Here is a 27395-nt window from a genome sequence, read left to right on the forward strand (position 1 = left end):
CAACTATTATTGCATGGGAAGCGTAACCAGCATTCACCCTGTAGCCCTGACTCCTTCTGGTTCTCAGTGCAGTTGTAGTAACTCAGCTGTTGGATACTAAATTTCCTCCATCAGCACTGTGTTATTTGAAGCCGTTTCTCAGATGAAAACCAGTATAGGTAACTGAAGACATTGAGTTGGAATTCAAATTAACTGCAAAAAGATCAATCCATGCTGAATTGTTTGGAATTGTGAACCAAAATAGCTCAGCAGCCTTCCAATTTTCAGGAAGGAGGTGGCATGGGATCACATTTTTGGCCCATGATGCTGGACTCCTACTGGGGCTGCATTCCTATCCATCTCCTCCCCACTTTCACTCGCTCACCGTTATTCTCAAAGGGGAGTAGATTAAATATTCAGAGGGAGGCTGTCAGTGCACAATATGCCTCCATTAACATGATGTGTTGTGGGATGGCTGCAGAAGGACTGAACCCAGGTCCTAGGACTGAGACAACAACCGTATCTAGATCACTGCAGGTCAACGGCTTCATGGCTCAATGTATGGTTTTCAATAAGGAGTTGATTACGCCCATATTAAATTCATACATCATACAGAGACGTGTTTATATCACCACAATGCTGCTACCAGTGTTGCCATATAGTGCTCAGTAATATGTTTTAGAGAACTGGACCATTTTATAACACTCTCACAGTACTTTGAAAACAAACAATGATCATGTTTTGGACTATTAAAAAAGAAGAGTTAGGCTGATATGCATTCTGCTAAATACTGTTTCTCCACAGTCCTAAAATTACCAAGAAAAGGAGAATAACGTATTTTACCACACATATTCAACTTGTATTTGCTAATACACTTCAGTGAACATATTATACAATAGTATAGTTCTTATTCAAAGTTTCCTTTAATGGATTTTGGGTTTATGAAGAACAGTTGTATTTACAACTGTGTAACAGCAAACAGGACAGTTTTATAAAAATAGCCTATCAGTGACAAAAATATCCCAAACTGTTTGAGATGGTTGCCACAGAAACTGAGTTCTGGAGGAAATCATACGGCCTCTGCTGTGTTTGTCAGACTGATTTGTGCCTCTCCTGACACCCTAGTAGGCATGGCGGGAAGGACTCATCTTCATTTCACGCCATTAACGAGGTGCTCCAATGAGAAACTGAACCAACAGGTTATCCACAACCCGTTCTGTTCTCCCCAGCACCTCAGCGGCCGGACTGTCACATCCTTTTCCTTCGTAGAGCTGCATGGCAACGGGAGGAGGAGGCTCCACGAGGGAGGATACCACGATCCCACGTGTCTTCCTCGCCGCAGACCCAACGCATTTCTCGTCGCTTCCCTATCCCTTCGTTTCCGCATACCGCAGATTCGCACATAGGGCAAAACCTCATCCATACGCACCCGCGCAGCCTTGCGGAGCCATGTATCTGCGACGCGCACCCTCGCGCTCCTCACTATTTCCTCAATGATCAATCTCTAGGCCTATATCGATATTCTCCCATATACCTGAACTGTGATTAATTTTTCATAATTTTGATATGCAAATCCAAATTCTCCGTAGCAGTGTTGGCCGGAGCTGAGAGGGAGAGGGAGACAGAGACATATAGAAAGGGAGAGATGAGAGGACGCGCCTCATCAGATGTTTAGCAGATTCACTTTGGATCCTCGCCATCATTTCTCCCGTGTCTTTTTGGTCTTTTTCCATCTCTCCATCGGCCGGGTTCGTGACATTTTGCGGCTCTCTCGATGGTTTAATCCGGGGGAATATGTAAAGATCATGCTGGTGGTGTGGTGCTTCATGGTCTTTGCTGCAGTGGGCGAGAGGCTTGCGGTCTCAGGTAAGAGAGAAAGAAGAGAGGGATGGGGTATGGGTAAAGAGCGGGAGTACCCTTTTCGTTTCCTTTGCATCCACATTTTTTCCCCTTGCACCAGCACTTTTCTAATCCCAGTGTGAACAGTGATTTTATCGTAGCGGGATCTCGGTGCCAACCAGTCTACTAGAGAAAAGCACTCTCCGATGCGGTAGATTTGCTGCATCAACACATTTCCACCGCAGCCCAATTTCTTATATCCAACGTACCCATAACCCTTTACAACGGTGTTTTATCTAGTAAACCCCTAAAAGCACTAAGATATAACGTATCAATCACCAACACAATGTTTTACAGTGTGATGGCTGAGATTTTAAGCTTTATAGGCCCGGTGCATATGTCTATATTGGCGTCAGTCGACTATAGGCTAGAGAACATAAGCTATATGCCAAATGAGTGCACTATTTATTCATTGAAAGCTAAAGGCCTAATTACAAATTCTAAATTTATCACAATGCACCACTGATTTGCAAAACATTAACTGGGCACTTTGATACATCAGGTTACCAAATCTTCATCTTCAACAAAATAAACACTGAATGCTCACACAATGAGACCATTTCATAATGAGCCACTTATAAAGCAACTCTCAATATTTGTTGATCTATATATACTGATATACTGTTTCTACTTTAGGCAGCCTGCAGGTGTGTCCCTATACCTGTCATTCCCACTGCACTGTGTGTTTCCATTGTACTATGTGCAGGTGTGGACAGGAGCCTGGTGCAGGATGGAGACATGTGGGGCTGGTCTACCCTGGCAGGGCACCCAGACAGCAGGGATTCTGCCACTGAGGTCACTTATCCGAAGCGGCTGGTGCAGCAGATCAAGTCGGAGGAGGAAATGGCTCACGACTACTTGGATACCAGGGTGAAAAACAGCACTGGGGAAACCTCTGTGAGTTGTCACACATGTTCCTGTTTCACTCTCATAGCTACAATTATATTTATTTTCACACTGAACCACAGTGTTCCCTGTCTTTTGATTTAAAATTTTGGACCAGGGAAACCCAAGGGTCTTTGTGAAGGTTTTCGTAATCTTACTGCAAAACATGAAATTGATTGGTTAGGTAACAAGTGACAATTTAGGAGAATGTCTTTTCACTGTTACCTTATATATCAGGTAGAAACCTTATGGAAGTAAAGTTTTTTAAACAGAATAAAATGGGTGTCTACAGCTTGACGTGAAAGTGAAGAAATGAATCCCTTTAAGAATCTTTAATTGTTGTGTTCACTATCTTTACTTACTTAAACTGTTAGTGCCAGCACAAAAACTGTGTGTGTGCGCATATGGGTGTGACAGTACTAAGACAAACTGTTATTCTGATGATAGAAACCTCATTTTTCCAATGTTTTTTTTTTAAAAACAGAGCTGCACTCATCTCTTTGCTGCTCATGCCACACAGGGATGACAGTGCAGAGTGATGTCTTGCAGCAGTATTCATTCCTTGTGATTTTAACCCAGTTAGGCATTGAAGATCATTCTGAATGTCCACAGTAACGTAATGTCAGCTTGATGAAACTAAGACATAAACAAATTTTTTTTAACCGATGTAACATCTGCCAACAATTTCTAAAACGAGAACCTGAGCAAGCATAGATGCACAATTTATCAAAGAGCTAATTAAACGTGTGCGTGCATATTTGTAGTTGGCCCCTCATCTCAACATGACAAAGCAGAGCCCCGCCTGAAATATTCAGTCTTCACATCCGATCATCCAGCTGCTAGGCTGAGCCCCCAACTTTTTTATTATTCAGTGATGTGGTGAAGTATGTCCCCATTAATAATGAAATAGGACTGTGTGAGACGCACTGCATGGTCCAAGAGGCTTGAGCATTCCCCATTCCTGCTCTTTCTTACTCTTTGTCTGTCATGCTGCATATTTTGTAGTACATACAACTGTTACAAAAGAGTACATAAGCATCCTTGCACATACCAGAGTCTTACACCTAAGATGAATGTTGTGGATCGTTTGTGGGTGAGAAGCCACTTTAGACAAGATTGATACTTGTATATCATTAAGAAAAAAAACACTTAAAATAAAGTACATTTGTGCATAAATGAGGGCACTGTTCAAGCAGATAAGGTTTCAGAAATCCCTTCTTCAGTTGCTGTGCTGTGTGTTTTGTTTTTTTGTTTTTTTTAATCTAAGACACTTGGAATGAGGGAGAAGATAAATTTAGAAGCAGCAGGGATGAGCTGAACTTTTTCTGTCTTTTCTAAAGCATGCTGAGTTGAAAATAGACAAGGCAACATTTTTACCTCACCGATTAGCTTATTTCACTTTTCCTGTTGTGTTTCATTTGACAGGTATACAAGTAACAAGATTGGTGTTTATCTTTTGAAAAAATTAATTGCTTTAACCTAATTGGTATCTTCATTATTATGTACCTTTCAAGCAAAACGTTAGTATATATACAAGTAAAATTACAGCTGTGAAACAGCTGTAATTTTACAGAGACAGAGCACTGATGGACACCATGCCTGTGCCTCTCCAAGACAGTAGTAAGAAATCTGTTGTCTGTATTCACTGGAGAGAATAATTCCTGGACAGTGATGCATTTTATTGTAAAAGCCTAGTGATTCACTGCAGCCTGGTTTCTCCAGACTGAGATCAAAGCCACGCTGGCACAGTCCGAGCTGCTGAAGAGACACACTGTTTAGTCTGCAGTAAATTTCTCTCTCTTTTTCTCTCTCCCTGGACCCTGCTGTCTCCTCACCTCCCAAACTTTGACAGCTGCCCATTAGGGACATTGGCACACGCCCGCTGAATATAGATTATAACAGTAAAGTTTTGTCCTCCTCTTCTTCCACCTCCCCTCCTTCTGTCAAGCCCCTGGCTGTCCATCTACATCACGAAACTCAAACTTGGCTTTTAAACAGCCATAGTTCTCCGTAGTTATGTCTCCCTGAATCGTGGTTGATTAATTAAGACTTTATCAATCATAATGAGATGCTTTTAGAGGGTACACAATATTGATTGTGCTGAATTATTCATGGGACTCAAAATCACTCCGAGGCTTTTATGGCGCAACCCGCCCACTATTGTTTTCTTACACTGTATAATTTATCAGCTATCAAATTTTTCTTAATAACTTTTTTCTTTCTTTGTTTCAGCCCATCCACTTGGCCCAGAGCATTTTCCAAGTGGAAGCCTTTGGACAAACCTTCACTTTGGAGATGGAGCTAAACCAGTACGTATTTCGGTCCTAAACAATCATCTGCCTTGTTGTACAGACTTGTATCAATGGGTGCTCTTAATTTACTGCAGCTGTTCTCATTAGCATTTCCCCACACTTAAGCAAATGTACTTAGCGCCTCTATTATGTTACATGACCAAATAGGGAATATCAATGTGGCACACACTAACACAGACATTACTGGATGTTTACGAGGGTCTACTCATTTTATTAACACCACATGTTAATGTGTTTGTGAAATGCATTTAAGGAGACAACAAATGGTAGAAAATATCCCTAATTAAACCATATTTGGTTACATAATATAAAAAAAAATCCTGTTGGAAATATTTATGGTTTCTCTCCTCTTTTTTGTAGTCATCTCCTGTCTTCAGAGTATGTGGAGCGGCACTTTAACCAGGATGGCAGACCATTGCAGTCTGTGGTAAGATTGTTTGCCGGGGGGGGTTCAGTGAGTAAACTTGTCTGCTAGCACACAGAGAGCAGCATATAAGTCAGTGACCGGTTTCAGTGAGTGAACTTGTCTGCTCGCACACAGAGAGCAGCATATTAATGAGATGACCATGGTGACAGTGCAGCGAGATTTTAGAAACTGAGCCTTTGTCACATTTTCGATTGATGCTGTTGTCCGTGGATCTCTGAATAAATTAACCGGTTTGCAGTGCCTCACATTGTCTTGAGCTCATTAGGTAACACCACTCCTATGTTGTTACTTATTTGCAGTGGTCTGATGCAGAGCTATTTGATTCAAATCACCCTTTAGAAAAAAAAAATACTTTTTGTTTGTTTTTTGTCCCTTAAAGGTGATTTATAATTGTGATGTGTTCTTGAAATGTTTATAGTTAAGTAATTGTGTATGTGACAGTGCTGTGCTGTACATGCATAGTTATGTCTGGCAAAGGAGTTTATGCATGACTCTCTTCTCTTCTTTCTCAAAAAGCAGCGAATGCTGGTGGTGTAAAACCTTTAGCTCAGATAAAGAACCTTCATGTGACAATAGGAGAAATGGGTGAAAGGCTTGACATCTAATGTGATAAGTGCTTTTCAGGACAGACCTGAAGAATGTCACTGTGTTCTGCTGGACATGATGGACGGCTGATTGCTTTGTGCAATTTGCTACTCGCTACCCCCCCACCCACCCAGCCAGCACTCCGTGTCCCCTCCCACAATGGTTCCCCCAGTCCTCCTGACCAATCACAAACCTGTTTCTATAGCAACCACTTAGATCAGCAGTGTCATTAAGCTCTTGGCAGTGAAGAGAATCAAGGAAAGCCGAGAGGGAGGGAAGAGCGGAGCCGGTGAAAGAGGAGGAGGGAAAATTATGAGTAAATGCCAGTTAATACAAAGGCAAGATGAGCTATCGCATCAGGGAGGAGTAATTTTGGTGAGTGTGTTCATAGTGTGTTCAGTTTGTTCCCAGAATGGTGGGAGTGAGAGGAGGCTTGCAGGGCCAGGGATGGAGACATGTGGTGAGACCAGATTGTCACTCAGCTGGATGGAGGCCTCCCATGTTGCCTCTGATGCTGCTGCTGGACATGGCAGCTGTGATGCGTTCAGGTCACAGTGTCACCGCACTGATCTCTATCATCAAAATGCTTTTACTTTCATTCACAGGACTAGGACATAGTTTTCTCAAGTCATTGCAGGGCTGACACAACCTGCTGAACTCAATTTGATCCAAGTGAAATGCTGTTTCTCACTTTTCTCACCTTCACTCTGTGGATCATCTTTACTGCTGCGACCTTGTGAGGTAGTGTGCCCGATTGTGGTGAAGTGCTAACAGGACATGAAAGCTTGGGCTCTGTTTTGGTAGCCATGGTTGTTAAAAGGACAATAAAGAGCAGAGCTAAATAAAATTTTCTCTTTCAGCTTGTGTATTTTAAGTGCAGTCTGCCCACTGTACAGTTGCTCCATGTAAAAGTCTTTGATTTTACTGAGTAGAAAACATAACTGTTGATTTATAGAGATCCCTCTGGAATTTCTGCAGGTCCACTTGTGCCCCTAGGTTTGGATCGGTGTGTATCAGTAATCATATATCCATTACCTTACTCTTATCCACAATTTATATGTCTATATGTTCCTATATGTCTATATGTCCCTTTTTCTGGCAACATTTTGTAGTTCTTTCTGGGAGATGAAATATGTAATCCCTCCAGTGTGTTCTGTGTCCAACCCTGAGTGTGGTTGGATGTGCCCAGTTATCTTCCAGCATCCTGAAGAGATACTCAAACCACTTCTACTTGAATCTACTTGACCATCTTAAGCTATGCCAGAGATATGGGAGAGGCTCCCACAAGTCTTCTAACTCTGTCCCCTCTTTAGAGGACATATTAGTTGGTTTTAGTTCCGCAAAGTGTTGTACATGTACAGCTCACAATACCTTCTGTCATAGTCAGCAGGGCTGGGCTATGCTTTCTTTCCATTCTTGAGTTGATGGTTTGCAAAAGCCTCTGTAAGGCTGGCTATTGTAAAAGTCATTTTCCATAACTTCGCCTTACTCCTCCCACACCTTTTTTTCTTTTGCAGCAGTAGTCCAGCCACTACTGCTTCAGGAGACCTCCGGGTCAACATTCCCAACAGACCTCACACATGATGTAATTCACCAGGCTTTTATAGCTATCATTTAAATCCAAGCTAATGTATGTCATTTGAAAACTTTTTTACTTTTGCGCAACTGTTCATTTCCCTGAGTATTTACTGAAATAGAGTCAGACACAGTTTTCCGTGTTATGTGTTGGTCAGTTAAAAATACTGGGGTAGAAACATTTCATACATTAGAGAAAAGGTGATATCAATGTCCTGCGACCAAACTTTGCCTGGTTACAAGTGCTAGAAAATTATAGTGAGACAAAAAATATGAACATACTTTTTGTCATTTCGGCTTATCCCATGATGTTAAACAATAAATTATTATATTATTTATAAAATAGTTATTAGCCTATTATTTATAATGATCAGCTGTTCTTATGCTGAAGGTCCTACATTTATGTTTAATAAAAAAAATATCTACTACAATATGTCAGATTGTGCCATATATGCCTTAGTAGAGTAAAAGGGAGAGGGGCATCACATATACAGAGATTGTGAGAGGTTTTTCCTCCATGCTGACATGATGTCCAGTGAAGTATGAAAGCCTGAAGTGTGTTTGAAGTGGTTGTTTTATGAAATGGGATCTGCTGTGTCCACAGGGAGGGGAACACTGCTACTACCAGGGAAGGTTAAGAGGTTTAACTGATTCCTGGGCAGCTGTCTCCACCTGCCACGGCCTGTGGTGAGCCTGACAAAAAAACTTTATTTGTAACACCAAATACTAGTCACTACATACAAATGACTATAGGTCTGTTTTTTTGTTTTTTGTTCCCTTATGCTCTGCATCTTACTGTCTTTCTCCTGTTGGTTCTCAGTGGCATGTTCTCTGATGGATTTTTCTCCTACGGGATTGAGCCCATACACAATGGGAGCAATCAGGTAAATAGTGGATTGTCATTACAGTGATAATTACAGAAGTATTGAAAACGTGCACGAAGAGAGTTCATTGGAGCCCGGATGTTGCTGATTTTATTGTGTCTTATGTCATCTGGATATATTCTGGTATAGGATGATGGCGCTCACTTAATCCGCAGGATGCCTGATATCAGAATTCCCCCCCACTGTCCAGGTAAAGGTGCATTTAAAGCAATTATTGCTGTTAATCACGTCAGAATAATGTTGCCTTTTGTAAGAAAGATTAAACCTAATCTTCTATCCACTGTATGTTTTTAGTATTATACATTTCCACACAATGTGCTCATGTTACAACACAAGCAAGCTGTAGTCTCTCCAATGTTCAAAATAACAATATTAATTCTCTGTCCTTTCCTCATGAAAAAACAAACAAACAGATTAATTCCTTTAACCAATTAGAGAGGACAATTCAGACATAGCAAACATGATAACGGGATTGAATTTTTAGTTAGTTCAGAAAGGTTGATAATTCATGTTTTGCTGGAAACAGTGAACGTTTGATTGGAAATGAATTTGATTAGGCAAAGTGTGGCACTGTAACATGACAAAAAGTAATAATAGCTCTAACTGCCTGCAGCTCTGCTTCTCTGTGTGTCCAGACTGTGCAGAAGACAATGAGTGGGACAGCAGAGGAGGTGATGATGATGACAAGAGACCAGACCAAATGAAGGAGCAGCAAGTGTCTGGGGGGCTGCGGCGATCGAAGCGATTTGTTCGCAAGCCCTCTGTTCAGAGCGAGACCAAATATATTGAGTTGATGGTGGTCAATGACAATGACATGGTGAGTTAAAAATACATTTTGCTGCTGATTATATACAACTTCATCTGCTCACGTTTACCTGGTTGTTGTCAGGGTGTTGCTTCTCTGACATATGCCTAAACATGAAAACAATGACTGCGTTTACAATGCGTATAAGGCAAATAAAAAATTAACATCCCCATTTATTAACTAATGATACTAAAGTGGTGCACAACAAATACTTTCTAAATGCCTAGAAAGCTAACGCTGACCCACAGTGTAAGCTGCTGGTGCAAGAAATACATAGATAAAATAGTGTAATATTGATGAGGGTCCTTACAAGTATATCAATTTAAATGTGTCTGTCAATGTTATTCAATTATTACACCATCTGTGTATCTCCATCTCTCTACAGTTTGTACAACTGCGACTCTCAAGCAGCCAAACAAAGAACTTTGCCAAAGCAGTGGTCAACATGGCAGATGCGGTAAGAGCTTCATTTTTAGGATTGTACACCTCCAATTCCTAAAGCTTGTTTGCATACACACACCACCACCTGTCAAGAAGTGTGTGTGTGTATGTGTGTGTGTGTGTGCGTGTGAGTGTGTGTGTGTTGGAAAGGATTTTTCCCAGCTAGCACTCAGTTCTCCATGTACAGAACATTCACAGCACAGGTGTGGGCCTATAAAGCAGTAGACTGATGGGCATTTGTGGTCCCCAGATTTACAAGGAACAGCTGAACACAAGGATCGTACTGGTTGCCATGGAGACTTGGACCTCTAAAAATATGATGCCAGTAGTGGAGGACCCATTGATAACTCTGCAGAACTTCATGAAGTACAGGAAGGACAACATCAAGGAAATGAGTGATGTCGTCCATCTTTTCTCGTAAGAGGACTACAAAAACAAAATATTTATCTAACTTCCAGACAATTTAAAGCTTAATGTTTGGATGAGAATTGAGATTGTGTTTTACATCATTACATCTTTTCTGTGCACCCCAGAGGGCGCACATTTCACAGTAGCCGTAGTGGGACGGCCTACACAGGAGGAGTGTGTTCACTAGGGAGAGGAGGAGGTATAAATGAGGTGAGGACAATCTGAAAAAGATAGCAGATGAATTTAAATTTAAAAACTGGGTGAATCATGGTTGTACTAAATATTACATCGGAGTTATCTTTTTAAAATTAACAGAGCTACAAGTCTACTTTTTAAGACGTGTTAATTTGAAGAAAGATTGGTTTATTAAATTCACAATTTAAATATTAAGGAATTTATGTTGTAACCAAATTGCAAAAAAAACATGATTTAAAGGAAAAATTAAACATTTTGGGAATAACACACTTTTTTATTTTTTTGCACAAATGTTACAGTATGCGTTTATAGTAAATGTAGCTGAAATCAGGAGGCAGCTTGCCTAGCTTAGATACAGTTGTATGCAAAAGATTAGGAACCCCTGACAATGTCCATGATTTTCATTCAAAGGTATTTGGGTGTTTGGATCAGCAATTTCATTTTGGACACAATAATATCGATATTTAGACACATCAATATTTAGTAGAGCCTCCTTTAGCAGAAATAACAGCCTCTAGACGCTTCCTATAGCCTGTAATGAGTGTCAGGATTCTGGATGAATGTATTTTGGACCATTCCTCCTTACAAACATCTCCAGATCAGTTAGGTTTGATGGTTGCCGAGCATGGACAGCCCGCTTTAAATCACTCTACAGATGTTCAAGTTGATGTTGTAGGTCTTTGGAGGTGGTCTGTGGGCTGTTTTTGACTGTTCTCCCCATCCTTCGCCTTTGCCTCTCCAATATTTTATGTGGCCTGCCTTCTGGCCTTAACAAGAACTATGCCTGTGGTCTTTCATTTCCTCACTATGTTCCTCACAGTGAACACTGACAGCTTATATCTCTGCAACGACTTTTTGTAGCCTTCCCCTAAACCATAATGTTGAACAATCTTTGTTTTCAGGTCATTTGAGAGTTGTTTTGAGACCCCCATATTACCACTCTTCAGAGGAGAGTCAAAGAGAACAAAAACTTGCAATTGGCCACCTCAAATACCTTTTCTATTGATGGGATGCACCTGTCTATGAAGTTCAAGGCTTAATGAGCTCACCAAACCAACTGTGTGTTCCAATTAATCAGTGCTAAGTAGTTAGTTTATGTTTCTGTACATTTAAAATAGCTTTTTGTTGCTTTTGTGCAGAGCCTCGCTAGCTGTTTCCACCTTGTTGGATTTATGTTTTGCCTTTTTTTAACAATATCCTTTTCATCTTACTTTGAGGCACTCATGTATGAATTCAATATGTTCATTACAGTATGGAAATGTTGGTGCAATGGCCATCACTTTGTGTCAGAGTCTTGGTCAGAACATCGGGATGAGGTGGAACAACGTACGTAACTCTGCAGGTAAAAAATTACCGAAAGACCTGAGAATGTTCAAAGAGTAGAGGAGATCTTTAAACCAAGTGGTGAGCTGAATAATATGTCAATAAATAAGGAGGAAGATTATCAGTGCAGGAAGGATCGAGGACAACAGCAAGGGAGGGAATTGTTAGCTGGATGTAAGGGGATGGGGGGTTTAAAGACAAAGTTGGTATCTGTGTGCAGCTGTTCTGTTATTAGCCTTCTCCATTAGGTGATTATTCACCTGCACTGAAGAAGGAGGTGATGATGATTAGAGCATTTCTGCCAGTGAAGAATAGATTCTGTGATTAATGCTGGAGAATCATCAGGTCCATTATTCAATGACAGAGCAAGAGCTCAGTGGACACTCAGGCCCCATGCATGTGTCAGCAGGAAAGGTACCAGGTCGTTAGAAAGGCTTCCTTCTTTATCATGAATCAGTTTTCCAAGACTTTCTTCATTATGTTAAGCTTGAGTTGTAAATATTGATCATTGTGTTCTTTTTCCTAATTTATTTAAATCCCCTTCCCCCCTTTTAACTCCTTTGTCCTGCTTTCCTTCACAGGAGACTGCAGGTGCCCAGATTCCTGGCTGGGCTGCATCATGGAAGATACAGGGTAAAGATCTGCCACAAAGTGATGTGAACAAAAAAGCACATCTCTTCTCAACACAGTTTACTGTTTGCAAGTCTCTAAGCTGCAATTTGTTCCATTTGTTTTACACAGTTAGACAGTTAAACAGCTGTCACAGAGGGGAAGCTTTGACTTTTACTCAGCTCTCAGTGAGCCAAGTCAGTGATAATTACAGTTGTATTTGATGGATTAGTACATTTGTTGTAACATCACACATCAACATGCTGATAACTGTGTGAGAATTAGACTCTACAGTACAGGAATTTTAAAAAGGAATACATCCCGACAACACTAAGCTGTTAAATACACACAGATCCTGCTGATTGACTATAGCATTTGTCAGCATTCAGTCAAAGCCCAAATATTTTTTGACATATTAAATATGTTCTATGGACGTCTTTATTTTTACATGATATTTGATCTTCCTGAGTGTGGATGATACAAGTCTTTTAAATCTTGTGGGAGAGCCTTTCTGTGATTTTTCACCGACGTGGATTCTTTTCAGCTGCTCTTTGCTTTAGGGGGTTTGTTGCTCAAACTTCAAATATAAGACTTTCTTAAGGTGTTTCACTGGATTGAATTGAGTATAAACAAAAAACATACACCATACACACAATTTATGCAGTTCCACATCAGGACACTGCCACCTCCTGACATCCAGATCAAGATCAGTTAGTCTGAACTTTTGTCAGTTGATGGTGATATTTGACAGGTTGTACTCAGGTTTTTTTATACTGCATTATAGTATAATATTTTTTTACACCGTATAAATGATTTACTATCTTTGGATTTGTGATTTGGATTTGGTTATTTATGAGATGGAACAATACTGATTTATGTTATTCATTTTAGCAATATCTTACTACAGATGGTAACATTTCTGTCAGATTGCTGTGACAGAAATGATGCAACAGACACCCACAGTGGATCTGCTGTGTCTTAGTGACAGAAAAGCATTGTGCTGTTTTTTTATTTTTATTTTATTGTCTTTGTCGTGTCCTGGTCTCAATCTTTGTGTGTGAACACAGATACTATCTGCCCAGAAAGTTTTCTCGCTGCAGTGCTGATGAGTACATCCAGTTCTTGCTCCAAGGGGGTGGGAGCTGCCTCTTTAACAAGCCAAACAAGGTGAGGGACATGTGGGGATTTGGGAAGTGCTGATAGAAGCTGCCTATTATTTATAGACTAATGAATAATCAAAACTTCCATCAGAAGCTTTACTTTATTTACTTTATGGAATTGTTGCCCATTGGTCACGTCTCCATAATAACGTCTGTACAACAATCTCCTGTATTACTGAAAGTCCTTGTTCTGCTTCCCTCTTACTGTACAGTATATGCTGTATGCAGTCATATGTGTGCTTTATCTCACAGCTATTGGACCCTCCAGAGTGTGGGAATGGCTTTGTGGAGACAGGGGAAGAGTGTGACTGTGGATCCCAGGTGGTGAGTAACAAGTTATACATAATACAGTATATAAAGCACATATAGGTGGGCAGCATCTCCATGTTCTCTTTCTGAGCACCGTAGAATAGAGTGTTTGCTGGAACGGTACTGAACATTTCGTTTCATGTCTGTGGCTGCAGGAGTGTGCCCGTAGTGGAGGAGCCTGCTGTAAAAAGTGCACACTTACCCATGATGCCATGTGTAGTAATGGACTCTGCTGCAGTGGCTGCAAGGTGAGTCAATCTATTTAGCAGTGAGAGTCAGTTAAAAGAGCACTGAATACTCTGAAAAATCTTATAATCTAATTCAATGTGATTTCTCTAAAATGAATGTGGTTATAAATTAGATAATTATTTATTCCTCTTTGTGTGCCCTGTCATTTAACAAAGACCAGACTAGTGTTGCTTATATTTTCATACTTTTCCGACACTCTGTATGGTGCCCGGCCTAATCATGCATTAGTAATCATGATAACTGATAAGACTAGTCCAGCCTTTAACTTGATACCTTTTGATGCTGTGTTGTAGTATGAGCAGAGAGGTGTAGTGTGTCGAGATGCTGTGAATGACTGTGATATCCCAGAGACCTGCACTGGAGACTCCAGCCAGGTAGAGTTGGCTTTATGTGACTTTGGAAAAAAATGAAAAACCTAGAATCCAGAACATTATATACCTTCCTTTTTTTGCAGTGCCCTCACAATGTCCACAAGCTGGATGGCTACATGTGTGATAACAGTCAGGTAAGGGATAGTTTATAAAATGTTTTAGGGTTTGCAGCTCACATAGTCTTTATTACTGGTCTTTCATTTTCTCAGGGCCGATGTTATGGTGGAAGATGCAGGACTCGTGATGGACAGTGTCAGGGACTGTGGGGTTACAGTAAGTACAGAAACCTTTCACCAGGGAATATTTGTGTTCTATTATTTAATTTTTCTTACGATAAATTAAAAATATGTTTGTTTGACCTCCCAGATTCAGCGGACAGATTTTGTTATGAAAAGCTAAATGCTGAGGGGACGGAAAAAGGCAACTGTGGACCGAGTCCCGAAGGCCAGGGCTGGCTGCAGTGCAACAAGCCGTGAGTTGTGCATCTTTGATTCCCTTCACTTGTGTTTTTGTGCAAAAAAATTGCGGGTTTACTTTATTCTGCTGCTTTTTGTGCAAATGGATATTTTTCTACTTTGATTTTAGTCTACAATGTCTCGAAAGGTTAATACTGCTTTTATTTAAAGGTTTTTACATAATTCCATCAAAAGTAATAATTAATTTGCACTGCTAATTATTTTGATGTGCTACGTCTATGAGTAGCTAAAGCAGCACCCAGTCACCAAACATTAATGAATCATCTAAACCTTAATAAATCCATCCATTACCTGGATCAGCTTATCCAATGTGAGTCCGGGGGGGCTGGAGCCTAGTGATTGGACTAGAGGTGGGGTACAAACTGGGCAGATTGCCAGTCTATCGCAGGGCCACAGAGAGACATACACAGACAGACAGCCATTCGCACTCCTAAGAGCAATTTTGGGTGGAAACCAAAAGCCCACGCAAGCACGGGGAGAACATCCAAACTCCACACCCACAACCTTCTAGCTGTGAGGCGGGAACACTTATCACTCCACCACTGTGGTGCCCCACATTATTAAATCATCAACATTAAATTGTTAAATTATCAACTATCATTTATTTTTTCCTCTCTAGGGATGTTTTATGTGGCTTCTTGTTCTGTGCAAATGTGACTATGAAGCCAAAGTTTGGAGACCTGCAGGGGGAGGTGACCAGCTTCACCCTCTACCACCAGAACAAGTACCTGGACTGCAAGTAAGTGAGTTGCATATCTATAATGTGCTGGGACGAGTAGGAAAATGAGAATACCGTGTCCATAAATGTCTATATTTCTCGTACTTCACTCAGAGGGGGACATGCTCTGCTAGAGGACGGCTCAGATCTGGGCTATGTAGAAGAGGGCACGCCCTGTGGTCCCAACATGATGTGTTTGGAGCGACGATGCCTACCTGTGGCAGCATTCAATCTCAGCACTTGTCCAGGATCCAACTTTGGGTGGATCTGTTCTGACCATGGGGTAAAAGTCACTGTGAAACTCCAATATCAAAAAACATCTAATACAAAACATATAATGGTTAATAATGGGCAAATGAAACTGTTTAGAATCAGATTCAGCTTTATTGACCGAGTATGCTAACACATACAAGGAATTTACTTATGGGCATCAGTAGCTCTCAAAGATGTGTTTAGTCTTTGTGTTGGGGTCCAGTGATTGAGTATTAGCTTGTCCAGTGTGTACAGTACAGCAGCAATATAGCAGCAAACATGAGGTCAGCTGTTAATGACTTTCCAAACTACATGTTGAAATACTGTTGAATCAACAGATGTACAGTATCTACAAGTCAACAAATTCAATCTTACTGGCACCATAAGTAATTTTAATTTATCACTATGCTCGTCCCTATTAGCAGGCATCGCACTTGATTTTCGTCTCTCCAAATCTCTCCCACAGACTTGCAGCAATGAGGTGAAATGTATCTGTGACAGAGACTATACAGGGAAGGACTGCAGTGTCTTTGATCCCATCCCTGAGCCTACAGTCCCGACGGGTCCTGAGAAAAAAGGTCCATAGCCCCTCTGACAGTGCCTATGCTTCTCTTTCTGTCTGACTCTCATACCCCTCTCATAGTCTCTTTCATCATCACTGTAGCTTCTTTGTTTACTGAAGCAGAGCACAAAATCCTCAAACACAAACAAGGGTTCACCTGATAACTGTGAGAAAGTTAAAATGGGAATTTAGACCAAGCAATGTTTTTTTTCTGCCGTTTGCTGGTTTCAATGTTGGGAATGTGTGGGTGTGTGTTGAGACACGTTTATTCATTAGAACATATGTGCATGTACAGTTTGATAGTGTATGTGTGTTAGTGTGGTAGTACTGTATGTGTTGCATAGTAAGTGAATGTCTTCCTTACTTTCTTGCAGTCTGCCATTGACACAGAACAATTGAGCAGCTGCTCTCATAGGGCCAAAAAAGCCAAATCCACCCTGAGCAAGAGGGTGTCCAGCTGAAAGCAGGACAGGGGGAATGAGAACAAAGTAATAAAACACTCTCTCCTTTGTTTTTTTATAACCGTTTTCTCCCTGACCTCCCTCGCTCACCCGCCTGTTCTCCCACCTCCACCCCACGTGCTGGTTTCCTCCTCTTTCCCTTCATCTCTCTTTCTCTGTCTGCAGGTATCTTGCCATCTACCTTTCTCTCTTTCTCTAGTTGATGTCGTTGATGTACAGTGTTGATGCTGTCCTCTGATGTGTGTTTTTTTAGTGGTGTTGTTTTGTTTCTGCCCCTCCTCTTCCTCCTACTCCTCCTCCGCACCCTTCCTCCCCCCTCCTTCCTCTGCGCAGGTCCCAGTGGCACCAATATCATAATAGGGTCCATCGCAGGTGCTATTCTCCTGGCAGCTATAGTCCTAGGGGGAACAGGATGGGGATTTAAGTAAGAGTTCTGGCATGCCTTTGTGTACCTGTCTGCTTCAACCTTAAGGACCCCCTGCCCTACCACTCTCAACCCTATAATATAGATGCTCATTTGCAAGTCATCGCCCGACCCAGGGAGGGGAACTGGGGAGTCGAGCTTGAGACATGCTAATGCTTGAACTTCTTTTGGCGTTAAACTCCAAAACAAAAACTCCAGCGGTTTTGTTTGCGCTAATGAAATCTTTAATGAGATCCCCCCTCCATCCTGCACCTTTCCTTCCCTTTTCTCCACTTGCAAGCCCAGAGTTTTGCAGTACTGCTAAGACAGCACTGAGATGCTTTGTTCTGCCAGGAACCACTGCAACACTTCTTTGGAAGTTCCCCCTATTTGCAGTTTTCTCCTAACCCATCTCCAATGCGCAGCCTCTATTTAGTGATGAAAACTTCATGGTTACAGTGGATTAACTTCAGTAATTTTTTTAGTATATTCTACCTATGGTGCTCTTGTAGCCTGCATTATCCTGTTTTCCTCCTTTAGGCAATATCCTAACCCCATATGCCTTTGCTGAACTGCTTCTTCTGCACTGATCTACCTGTGCATGTTTACTATTCATCCCTTATACTCTGACCTAAAAGGACTACTCTTACTTCACTTGCACATTTCATCCATTACAAAGTTGTTGCCAATGAAAAGCCTGGTTAATTGAAAAGCAAATACTTAATGACCACAGTATCGGTCCTTTTAGGGTCAGAGGTAAGTGTCTGTGCATGTGTGCATGAGCTGTTAGCAGGAAGTTTTTTCTTCCTAGTCAAACCTCTGGCTTTTAGCTTTAATGTAATAGTGTCTGGTGGGACCCCTCAGACTTATTGGGGCTGAGAGGTTTGGTCAACTGTAGACCTGCTGCATGTAATGTCATTTTTACAATATGGCAAGAGGGGTTTTGTAAAGGACTGGTATAATGGATTGAATGACTGGCAATGAGTCATTGTTTCATTCATGTTTGTTGCTGTTATAGTAAAGCCAACATAAAAGAAAATAATACAAATATTTTGTCATGTCAAGCTTTTCTATGCTTCAGTTATTTAAAATGCAGAATTATGTTTTTCTTGTGCAGCTATTCTGTTCTTGCTTATTTGCCTGTTAAATTGTATTCAAGCTCTAATGCAGACCATCAGCTTAATAACATGCTTCTAAAGTTGTTTTCCTTTTGTCATTTATATGTCCTAACGTTTTGTCTTCTCCCTTGATGTGTGCTCATTGGATGCAGGAACATTCGGAGAGGAAGGTATAAGCTTGTAGAGTGATGTCCTGTCCATATAGTCCACTCCTCCTTCACTCAGCATGGCTCGTTACTCCTTTATCCACCATCTGAAGATCATTCTTTGTTCATTCCCACAGAGCACCACCCTCACCGTGCATCTCACTGCTTCCTTTGCTCAAAAGCTGCATCCTAGTTCAGTTTAAAAAACTGCTCATCCCTTCTCACAGTGCCATATAATTTCTTTTATCATTGTAAAGTGAATGTTTTTTTAAACCATCTTAATCATAATCATCTGAGTAACCATCCAGATCTGTTTTTCCTTCTGCTTTTCCTTCTGTTTTTAAAATGTGTTTTTATTTCTTTCAGATCTGGTGGAGGATAAGATCTCTGTCTCTCTGTCTTTGTGTCCTGTCAACTCCTGTCTTCCTGCTCACACTGTGTCGTTTCCACATCGGGGAAGAGGGGAACAAAAAAAAAAAAAAAAAAAAAAAGTCTTCCACTCCTGTCCCAAAATTTCCAAACTTCTTCCGATACCGTTTCCTCCACACACTCCCGTCTGCTCCTTCCGTCTGTCCTCCTGCCGAGCTCCGTCCTCTTCTGGCCATGTGGAGCTCCTCTCACCACACCAGCCAAATCATATTTTTGTGGCTGCTGACAGCAGGCCTCTGAGCATTGTGTCCAGGCCACACCTAGAGCAAGCAGGTGGCTCTGCCTGTGGGAAACACTGGGATGTTCCTCCAGTCTGGTGGCTCTCAGAATGCTTGCGTACCTCCAATCCTCACATCTCGCACAGTCTGATAAAGAACATATCATCGGTGGACCAATTTACAAAGAGACATGTCTTTCCAATGCCTGCCTGCACACTCTTACCTGGTCAACTTGAGCCCATAGCTGAGCACAGACGGGCCTGAAATAATGTAACAGAGCTGAATTTTCTCCTTTTTTCTGAAAGGAGAAGGATCTGAGGCTTGATTTCTCCAGTGCGAGGCCTTGACTAGGTGCGTCTTAAAATGGACACTGATGTTTGGACTCTTGTTAGCATGCTTTCCAAAGACAGACTGAGGAAGGACTGATGATCATATAGAGATTGTGTTTATGTTCATTGTTACACGTTCTTAACTTGAGGCATCGTACCCATACTGACATGTTTTCCAGGTACAAAAAGGGGGGCTAGGTTTAATGGTTTTGGGATCATTTTCAAACACTGAAGTTTGAAGCAGCAGAGACCGTAACTTAGTGTTTTCAACCACAGACCGACTCACATACATTCCACAATATCCGTCTGTGTGCCTACACACCACTTTTAGGCCCAAAGTTTGCACGCTTGAAAGGATTATTCTGTATGTCTGTTGCATGAGTGAGTGTATGAGTGAAAGGGATTTCTAAAGAAGGGAAGAATGTATGTGTGTTTACATCAGTGTTGTGGGCAGTTGTGTCAACGTACTCCTCCTATCACAGATAGGTAGGTTGGTTTCTTACCTCTAGAGGAGCATCTCTTTCTACAAACGACTGTGTGCTGCAGCCATTGTACCATTAAGGCAGCACATTATTAAAGAATCCAACACTTTTTATGTCATTAATTCACAAAAAAACGAGCACTAGCCAACTGTACGCACACCTATTTGTAAATATGTTCTAGATAAATTGAATGTTAAATGCACTGTATGAAGATTTATTTAAAGCTACGTTAAAATACTGAGTTTTATCTGTTTCAGCAAACATATAGCTATCTGTTTCTTGACATGACCTGCATCTACAAATCTGTTCTGTAGTCAACACTGTCCATGCATCTTTGAATGTGGTGACACAGGTAATCTGCCCCTCTCGCCATCTCTCTTATTCCAGTGTTCACTGAAATGTCATGAACCTTTTGTACATTTGTTGATAGCCCTGTGCCCTGGGTGAATGCCTCAGCCCAGAGACTTTGTAAGAATCCCCCTGTAAATGAGATTAAAGAGATCTAGTCTGTGGTTGAGAAGGCAGCTTGCCTAATAATGTTTGTGTGTGTTTGTGTGTGAGATCAGTTTGGTTTGTTAAAGCTTTGCGCTTCAGCAGATGCACTGATTTTACTACAGCATGTACAGAGGTGGTATTAAATAGAATCTGATTATTTTTAAATCAAGGGGAAAAAGAGAAAATGAGATGCTTCTTAACCTACATTTTACATACTATCTTTCTGAATTGAAATTAAATGAAAGAAACAAACTGAGGTTTGTAGAGGAAATGAAATTAAGGGAAAATAAAATAGCAAACCGTGAAACCACACCTTTAACTCTCACACCTCGCTATCATTTTTATGTCCTTATAAGATGGTTAGACTGGAGAGTTTTATACTATGGTTTTCTATGGGTATTAGGCAAACAGCATTTATTTAGTGACAAAAAGTAAAAAAGTATATTAAAAATTTATTTTAATTACAAGCTAATTATTATAACAACCCAGTCTGTGGTTGAAAAACTGTTCAGCATAAGAAAAGCTACATGTCCCCTTCTTTGTACCACAGCAGAGAGGTATTTAGCTTTCATTAAATAAAAACTGTAGAAAAGTAATTCACACGTATCAGCATAGAGTACAGGCTAATGACTGACAATAAAAATACCAGTTTTAAAAGGCTGATTACAGCCAAGACAGAATGTCAATCTCTGATTAACATGATGGAGTCCTTTGTATTTTGCTGTTGGCCATAAAAGCATATCTGTGTGCGAATTGTGCTTTTTCTGATAGGTCACTATGTTTGGTATGTTGAGCTGAATGAGTAAATCTTCTGCTCATGGATGAAGACAGATGTCACACTGCAACCTCTCCAGTGTCCCACTTAGTTTTGGGTTCCTGCCACCAATCAGCCAGGAAGGACTCCTCGTAGTCTCCAATCCCCTCAAAATCAACGTCAGGACGCTCTGAGGGAGAGGTGGCCATTTCTTCCGGACTTACTATGCCCTAAATGTTGAAATAAAACACACTTAGTTAAGCAAACACCGATCTTGTTATCTTACTTTCAAAACTGATTCTTTTTCCTTCCTGTGCCTATAATTCTGTCACTTGCGCACCCTGTGATTCCGCCTCAAGTTTCACACATCCCTGTCAGTTCCAGGCAGTCTGCAGAGCTGGGAGGGGCTGACCTGAGTTAAATTGATGCAGCACAGCCTCAGATCCAACACCTCCCAGCCACATACCACACACTGCCAGCAACAAACACAGCCCCCTCCAGATTTCTCTACTGCAATCTTCACCCTTCTTTCTCTCCCTTTTAATCCTGAGCCTTTGTCTTCCATAATCTCAACATCAGCCTGCATTTAGTCCACAAAAGTGTATATCTCATATATTTTACAATATTTTGATAAACTTAAAAAATAAGGACACAGACTCCAACTTGATCAATCGATGCAGCTGTTACTGAGCAAAGTGTGTGTGTGAGTGTGTGTCTTAGTGTGTCAGTTAATACCTTAGTGTCTAGTCACAGACAGTTTATATTTGATCTCCTGAGGTTTAAAGATGTCTGTCCCTGAAACCTCAGTCGCCACCTTAGCAAAAAAGAGGCTGAAAGAATTTTGTTTGTGTCGTTCAAAAAAATCTAAGTGATGTCCTATAACGCTGAAATGCTCGTCAGATAAAAGCAGCACAAGTAAATACCAATGTCTGAGTCATTTAAAAAAATATGTGATGTGATGATATGTGATTAAGTAGAACATGTGCTTTACTCTGTGAATATAGAACGGTATGTCTGCTCTGTAAATCACATCCCACAGACTCATATTCTTCACCAAGTCCAACAAATTTGATAAAAAAAAAAAAAAAAAACAGCACAAAAAGGCAACATTAGTCGTAAGAGGTAAATGTAACTTTTGATGGACCACGCAGCTGCAGTAGAAACATACCTCATCATCTGTTTGCAGGTAGTTCTGTGCAAACTCCAGCATCTCTTTCTGTTTGGTTGTCTGGTTAAAATACCTCAAGGCCTCCTGAAAAACAAAGGTGACATCAACTCTTGTGTTTACCTGAGCAGCAGGCAAGAAAAAAACAACTGCTTTACAGTTGTAAAGCAGTTGTGCTAAACAACACAGTTTGCCTTTCTTCCTTTTGTTGCCAGCTTTTTTTTTTTTTTTTTTGCCTTGAAGTATTAAGAGCAGCAGCAAATTTCTTTGAAACTGGGGCAGAATCACCAGGCAAAGAAGTTTATGGGCCAGTCTACAGCTGGGGCAACTTTAACAGCTGCCAACACTACACCAAGAAAAAGTCTGTCTTTACACAAATATGAGTCTGTAATCACCACCCTGAGATTGTGTTAACGCCAAAACCGCTTTTTGCTATAGGTTTCCTGCCTTGGTTTACTACAGAGTGTGTGAACTTTGCTATCACTTTATGCTGCCTCTAAACTACGTCAGTTGAGCTTCTGGTTCAACCACTAAAGAGCTGGAAGTAAAAATGGATGAAGAGTAACAAAGTCTTCACTCACAGGCCGAGGTTCAAAGTCACTTTCCTCGAGTCCCCACTGCTCCCGGTAAAAGCGATAGTATGCTACATTTTGCTGCATCACCTGGTCTTTCGAGTCAAACAGCATGTAACTGGCTGCACAAGGTGCAGCATTCTTTACATCATTCACTGTAAAGCATCAAAAAATGATCCAAGTTAATTGCTTAACTGAATCACAGCATATTCTTAAAGTAAGACAGTTTTAGTCAAGAGTTCTTACGTTTATAATAAGAAAACTGGAGGTAGTGATACATGGTGGCTACAAACTTCTCCACCAAGAAGCCTCCAACACTGGGTGTCAGGTGTTCCTCGCATTTCACTTTACATTTCAACACATCAGTGTAGAGATCTAATGGAGGCAGGAAGGAGAAAACAACAAAAAACAAACACATTAATTTCTGATCTTAAATATGCTAACTGAGCCAAAACTGCTCTGCTCTCACCTGCCAGAGTTGGATAGAAGTCTTTAAACTCTAAGATCTCATATGAGCCCTCACAGCCCATTAAGCAGAGGTTGTATATTTCAAAGTACTGTTTGAGGGCCTGCTCCATGTGTCGGGCGCTGCTGCTGAAGTCCCCGCTGTTATAGAGCATCACACTCTTCAGGAACACACTCTGGATAAAAATATATAATAAGTTACAATCTGAGTAGGATTTCTTTCTTTGACACAGTGTGCCAGTGTTAGGATACAAACTTCATACGGCTGCTCCTCGTGGTCGATGAGATATTCTTCCACATCAAACAGCGTCTTGTAGTAGTTCATGTTCTTGGTCAAATATGGATCTTCTGGATTCTTCTTCAGGAAGGTGTGAGCTGCTGCCACAGCCTTCTCCAAGTTGTTAAGCTGAGGATGAATAGACAGTTTTAAAAATGGATTTCACAGACTGTGACTGTTTTAGAGGTTTCTAAATATAAAACACCAGATGTCTCTAACTGGCACAAAGAAAAAAAAGCAGCTCCTGTCATAACCACTGCACACTGAATAATACGACCCCTGACCCCTGTGTCACCGATATCATTATTTCGTGCTGGATCAATGACTACAAAATGAATGCGGTGCTGTACGTTGACCATAGATGTAGACACATGAAGCATGTGTATGTATGAGTTTGTGACGAATTGACATGATCCATCTTTTCATGATGACAAATGCATGAGTAATTAAGTCATGTAAGTCCTATGTGGATCCTTAGATTCACATTCATTGAGAGGTTCACCACTTTGATTCACGATTTAAGGTAAACCCCCCAAAATTTTTCTCCAAAGAATTTGATGCCACTGACACACCTTGAGCTCATGAAGAATGACAGTGGGACTTAAGGAGTTTCTGTTAGTGACTTTCCTATTTAACAATTGAACCGATAGGTTGAATCTTTTGCTGACAGTGTGAGAAGGATCAGACAACAATAAACAAAAAGATTTTACCCACACGTTCAGGACAAGTAAATTCAGTCTTCCCGTCTTTAAAAGGCAGACCTCAACCTCTTTACCGTGTCTGAGAGAATAATAATAAGGGGACTGTGCAAAGGGGGCAGCACTGGAAGAGACGTGGCACATGCTCAACTACTCCTTGGTCGGCAGGAGGGGGCTACAAAGGAGCATGACAATTACAGTCAAGGCAGCTAGAAATTTCCCCTCGGTGAATCAGACTACAGATACGTTCTTATTGTTGTTGAGTGTTTTGTTGAGTGGTCTCGTTACACAATAAATCACTCTATGTTAGTAACGGCCAGATGTGTCCTGCTGTAACTTTGACATTTACTTTGGGAGATTTGGAATTTGTTATAGATTGAAAGTCACAGTGTTGTGTTGTTTAAGTATCCGGTGCAGCATTAGACTTCAGTGTTAGGAATTCATTTGCTGTGTATCCAAAAGGGAGCGCAACACTCGTCATAGTCTTTGGTCTCACCTGGTAGTATGCATACTGTATGTACTGGTATGGTATCCTTTTCTCGAACTTTTCCAGTAAATCCCTCCTTGGGTATGAGAGGTTAAACACAGGAAAATCCGCCTTGCACTTCTTGAGGCACGCAGCTCTCAGCAGGATATGGCGCATGATGCGGAGGCTGCTGTCGGCGAACAGTGTGTCGTTGTCCCGGCTGACCGAGCTGCAGTTGAGGCTGCAGAAAGCCTCGCTGTCCCGCAGCAGCCGGTGGAGCCGCAAGCTGAGCTCCAGGAACTTGATGCTCTCTTTCCAGTTCTGCGCCGCGTACTGCTCCAGCGCGTAGCTATACGCAGAGTCCAACGGCATGATGTCCTTCTGGGGGAAACTTTTAAAGCTGTACTTCTCATACTGGGCTTCCAGCAGAGCAGGGAACAGAAAGACCAGACACAAACTTTGTAGGAGCATCATTACCTCCGCCGGCTCTAACGGGAGACTATTTGTTTTAAATGGACCAAGAAACTTCTTACTTTACCAGGGATCGCTCATGTCTCCCTGCACGTAGCCCGTAACCTGTGCGTCGAGCTGGATGCAGAAAATGATGACTTCGCATTAGGACTTTCAGAATAAAAGGCCTACTGGTTTATGCATTAATGTAAACTAGCATGATTGGCAATCTTCTAAATACATTATAATTACAAGCCAATATTCAATACATGCTGAAGTAGTTCAGGTTTGAAATCTGTTTTTTGCTGTGTTTTGTTTTTTGCCAACCAGTGCTTTTTGATGCCAATTTTAATGAAATCAGTTGCCTATTAATTTCTTATATTCAGTAGAATACAAAAACCAATACACCAGGACACATCACCACTCATATTTAAAGAAGCCGTTTTGAACCAATTCATTACTGGTTTCTCAGATTTGTTGACACAAGGTCTTTGGCTCAGTGGCTCAGAGAAAGGTGAGTGCTTTAACTCCCAGTTTCTCCTGCCTGCATGTAGAAATGTCCCTGAGCAAGACACCGAACCCCTGGTGTGTGCACCTTACCTGTGATAGGATAAAAGCATCTACACAAATTTAATGATTGTGCTGAAATAAAAACACAAAATAAGATTTATCATTCATAGTATCAAAAAGTGAAAAGACAAAAAATATATATAAAATTAATGACAACGTTGAATATTTTTATATATCAAATAAAGATTAGTCAACTTCAAGTTCACTGGCAGCCATTTAGCTGAATTTATCTTGAAAAGAGATGTCGGTACTTCCGGTAGAGATGATAATAACTCTGGCTTACTTGACAAAGACGTCACTGTCTCAAAAGCTCAAAAGGGTTTTCCACAGACTTTTCCAGGGCCATAAAACCCAACAGACCCAAAAAGATTGAACTTATTAATAGGGATCTTATAATATTTATTTATCATAATAATTTAATCTTTTCAGTTTACAGCTCTTAAACAGGCAGATTATGTTTTAATATACACCAGCTACAAGACAGATAGTTTATTTTCAATTTATTTAGTTTACCCGCATTCCGGACATGCTGATACAAGGTTAGTGAACTAAAAAATGTATTTGCTTAGATGACACATAGCTTCTAGACAACTCTAAACATAATCCACTATCAACTCTCTGTAAATAATAATAATAATAATAATAATAATAACAATAATAATAATAATAATAATAATAATAATAATAATAATAACAGGTCTGCAGTTTTTTTTTGTTTGTTTGTTTTTTTCTGGGAGATGTATTAGTGTGATAGTTATTAGGACCCATAACCTTATTCCCTTTATCCAAAAGTAATTCACCTTATAATAAGAAAATGCTAAATATAAAAAAGAAAGTGGGCCTATAGGTTTAGCATGCTAAACTGAATCACTAACTTCAGACTATGGTGAGGCATATAATTTTCATCTCATGCGTGAGTATAATCATGAGGTCAGGCCTCTGGGCCAGGCATTACACGTTTGCAGAATTCCATTAAAATGTGGGTGGGCGCTAAGGGGCCACTCCTCCTCCTGTTCTCCGGATTTAAAGTCCCTAAAGACTGTGTTAAGCGAGACAGAGGGAGACAGGTCAGGTTTCTGTGGATTTCTCATTCACAATAAAAGCCCACAATAGTATAATAGTATGTGTGTATGCAGGGATTGTTAATTGAGTTTTTGATAAAGGCTCCTTGTGTTTTATTATAATAAAAAAAAAAACACTGCTGCACAGTGCTGTAACATAATATTGTGTACCTGATCACCTTTATTTTTGACTATTTATAAAGCCCAATTAAATTATCCCACTTTTGTTTTTACTTTTAAAAACCATTTCTACTTCTCATATGAAACTTTAACACTTAAATACTGCGTTTCTGTTTCCCCGTAATTAGCTTTTGGATTATTAAAACCATCTTATTCTTCACTGTGACAGTATCACACTACATACATTCTCCATGATTTGTCTCTACTGCATCATTGTCTTAGGCTGGATCTA

General features: G+C 40.6%; 2 protein-coding genes across 8 annotated transcripts; one reads left to right on the plus strand and one right to left on the minus strand.

Annotated features, from left to right (window-relative positions):
* Positions 1–1081: 1081 nt before the first annotated feature.
* On the plus strand, positions 1082–20522 carry LOC137100510 (disintegrin and metalloproteinase domain-containing protein 11-like). Of its 7 annotated transcripts, XR_010910920.1 has the most exons (27): positions 1082–1845; positions 2585–2775; positions 4996–5072; positions 5436–5502; positions 8267–8349; positions 8483–8546; positions 8676–8736; positions 9182–9363; positions 9737–9808; positions 10043–10209; positions 10326–10410; positions 11647–11737; positions 12300–12351; positions 13395–13494; positions 13740–13811; positions 13952–14044; positions 14339–14419; positions 14500–14550; positions 14626–14689; positions 14783–14888; positions 15512–15631; positions 15725–15893; positions 16329–16440; positions 16799–16912; positions 17219–17309; positions 18559–18576; positions 18919–19041. XR_010910920.1 is itself a non-coding variant. In XM_067478371.1 (25 exons), exons 1-25 carry the CDS (start codon positions 1647–1649, stop codon positions 19461–19463), a joined length of 2922 nt encoding a protein of 973 aa, XP_067334472.1. In that variant the 5' UTR covers positions 1082–1646; the 3' UTR covers positions 19464–20522. The 7 variants fall into 7 exon arrangements, 3 of the variants coding, with proteins under 3 accessions (XP_067334472.1, XP_067334474.1, XP_067334473.1); XR_010910919.1 differs by having other exon boundaries at positions 16799–17309; XR_010910921.1 differs by lacking the exon at positions 17219–17309 and having other exon boundaries at positions 18919–19026.
* p3h4 (prolyl 3-hydroxylase family member 4 (inactive)) lies at positions 20018–25511 on the minus strand. Its single transcript, XM_067478375.1, has 7 exons — positions 24933–25511; positions 23718–23867; positions 23466–23637; positions 23243–23371; positions 23006–23151; positions 22428–22511; positions 20018–21489 (listed from the first exon to the last, which is right to left on the minus strand). Exons 1-7 carry the CDS (start codon positions 25374–25376, stop codon positions 21340–21342), a joined length of 1275 nt encoding a protein of 424 aa, XP_067334476.1. The 5' UTR covers positions 25377–25511; the 3' UTR covers positions 20018–21339.
* Between the last annotated feature and the right edge of the window lie 1884 nt (positions 25512–27395).

The sequence above is a fragment of the Channa argus genome, chromosome 15 (genome assembly GCF_033026475.1).
Source record: "Channa argus isolate prfri chromosome 15, Channa argus male v1.0, whole genome shotgun sequence".
NCBI classification, from domain to species: Eukaryota; Metazoa; Chordata; class Actinopteri; order Anabantiformes; family Channidae; genus Channa; species Channa argus.

Coding starts and splice junctions, on each gene's coding strand:
- LOC137100510 (XM_067478371.1), top strand. CDS start 1,647: ATGTTTAGCAGATTCACTTTGGATCCTCGCCATCATTTCTCCCGTGTC. Junction 5,073..5,435: donor TTGGAGATGGAGCTAAACCA/GTACGTATTTCG, acceptor TCTTTTTTGTAG/TCATCTCCTGTCTTCAGAGT. Junction 9,364..9,736: donor TGGTCAATGACAATGACATG/GTGAGTTAAAAA, acceptor ATCTCTCTACAG/TTTGTACAACTGCGACTCTC.
- p3h4 (XM_067478375.1), bottom strand. CDS start 25,376: ATGATGCTCCTACAAAGTTTGTGTCTGGTCTTTCTGTTCCCTGCTCTG. Junction 23,152..23,242: donor CCAGTTTTCTTATTATAAAC/GTAAGAACTCTT, acceptor GATGCTTTACAG/TGAATGATGTAAAGAATGCT. Junction 22,512..23,005: donor GTGACTTTGAACCTCGGCCT/GTGAGTGAAGAC, acceptor TTTGTTTTTCAG/GAGGCCTTGAGGTATTTTAA.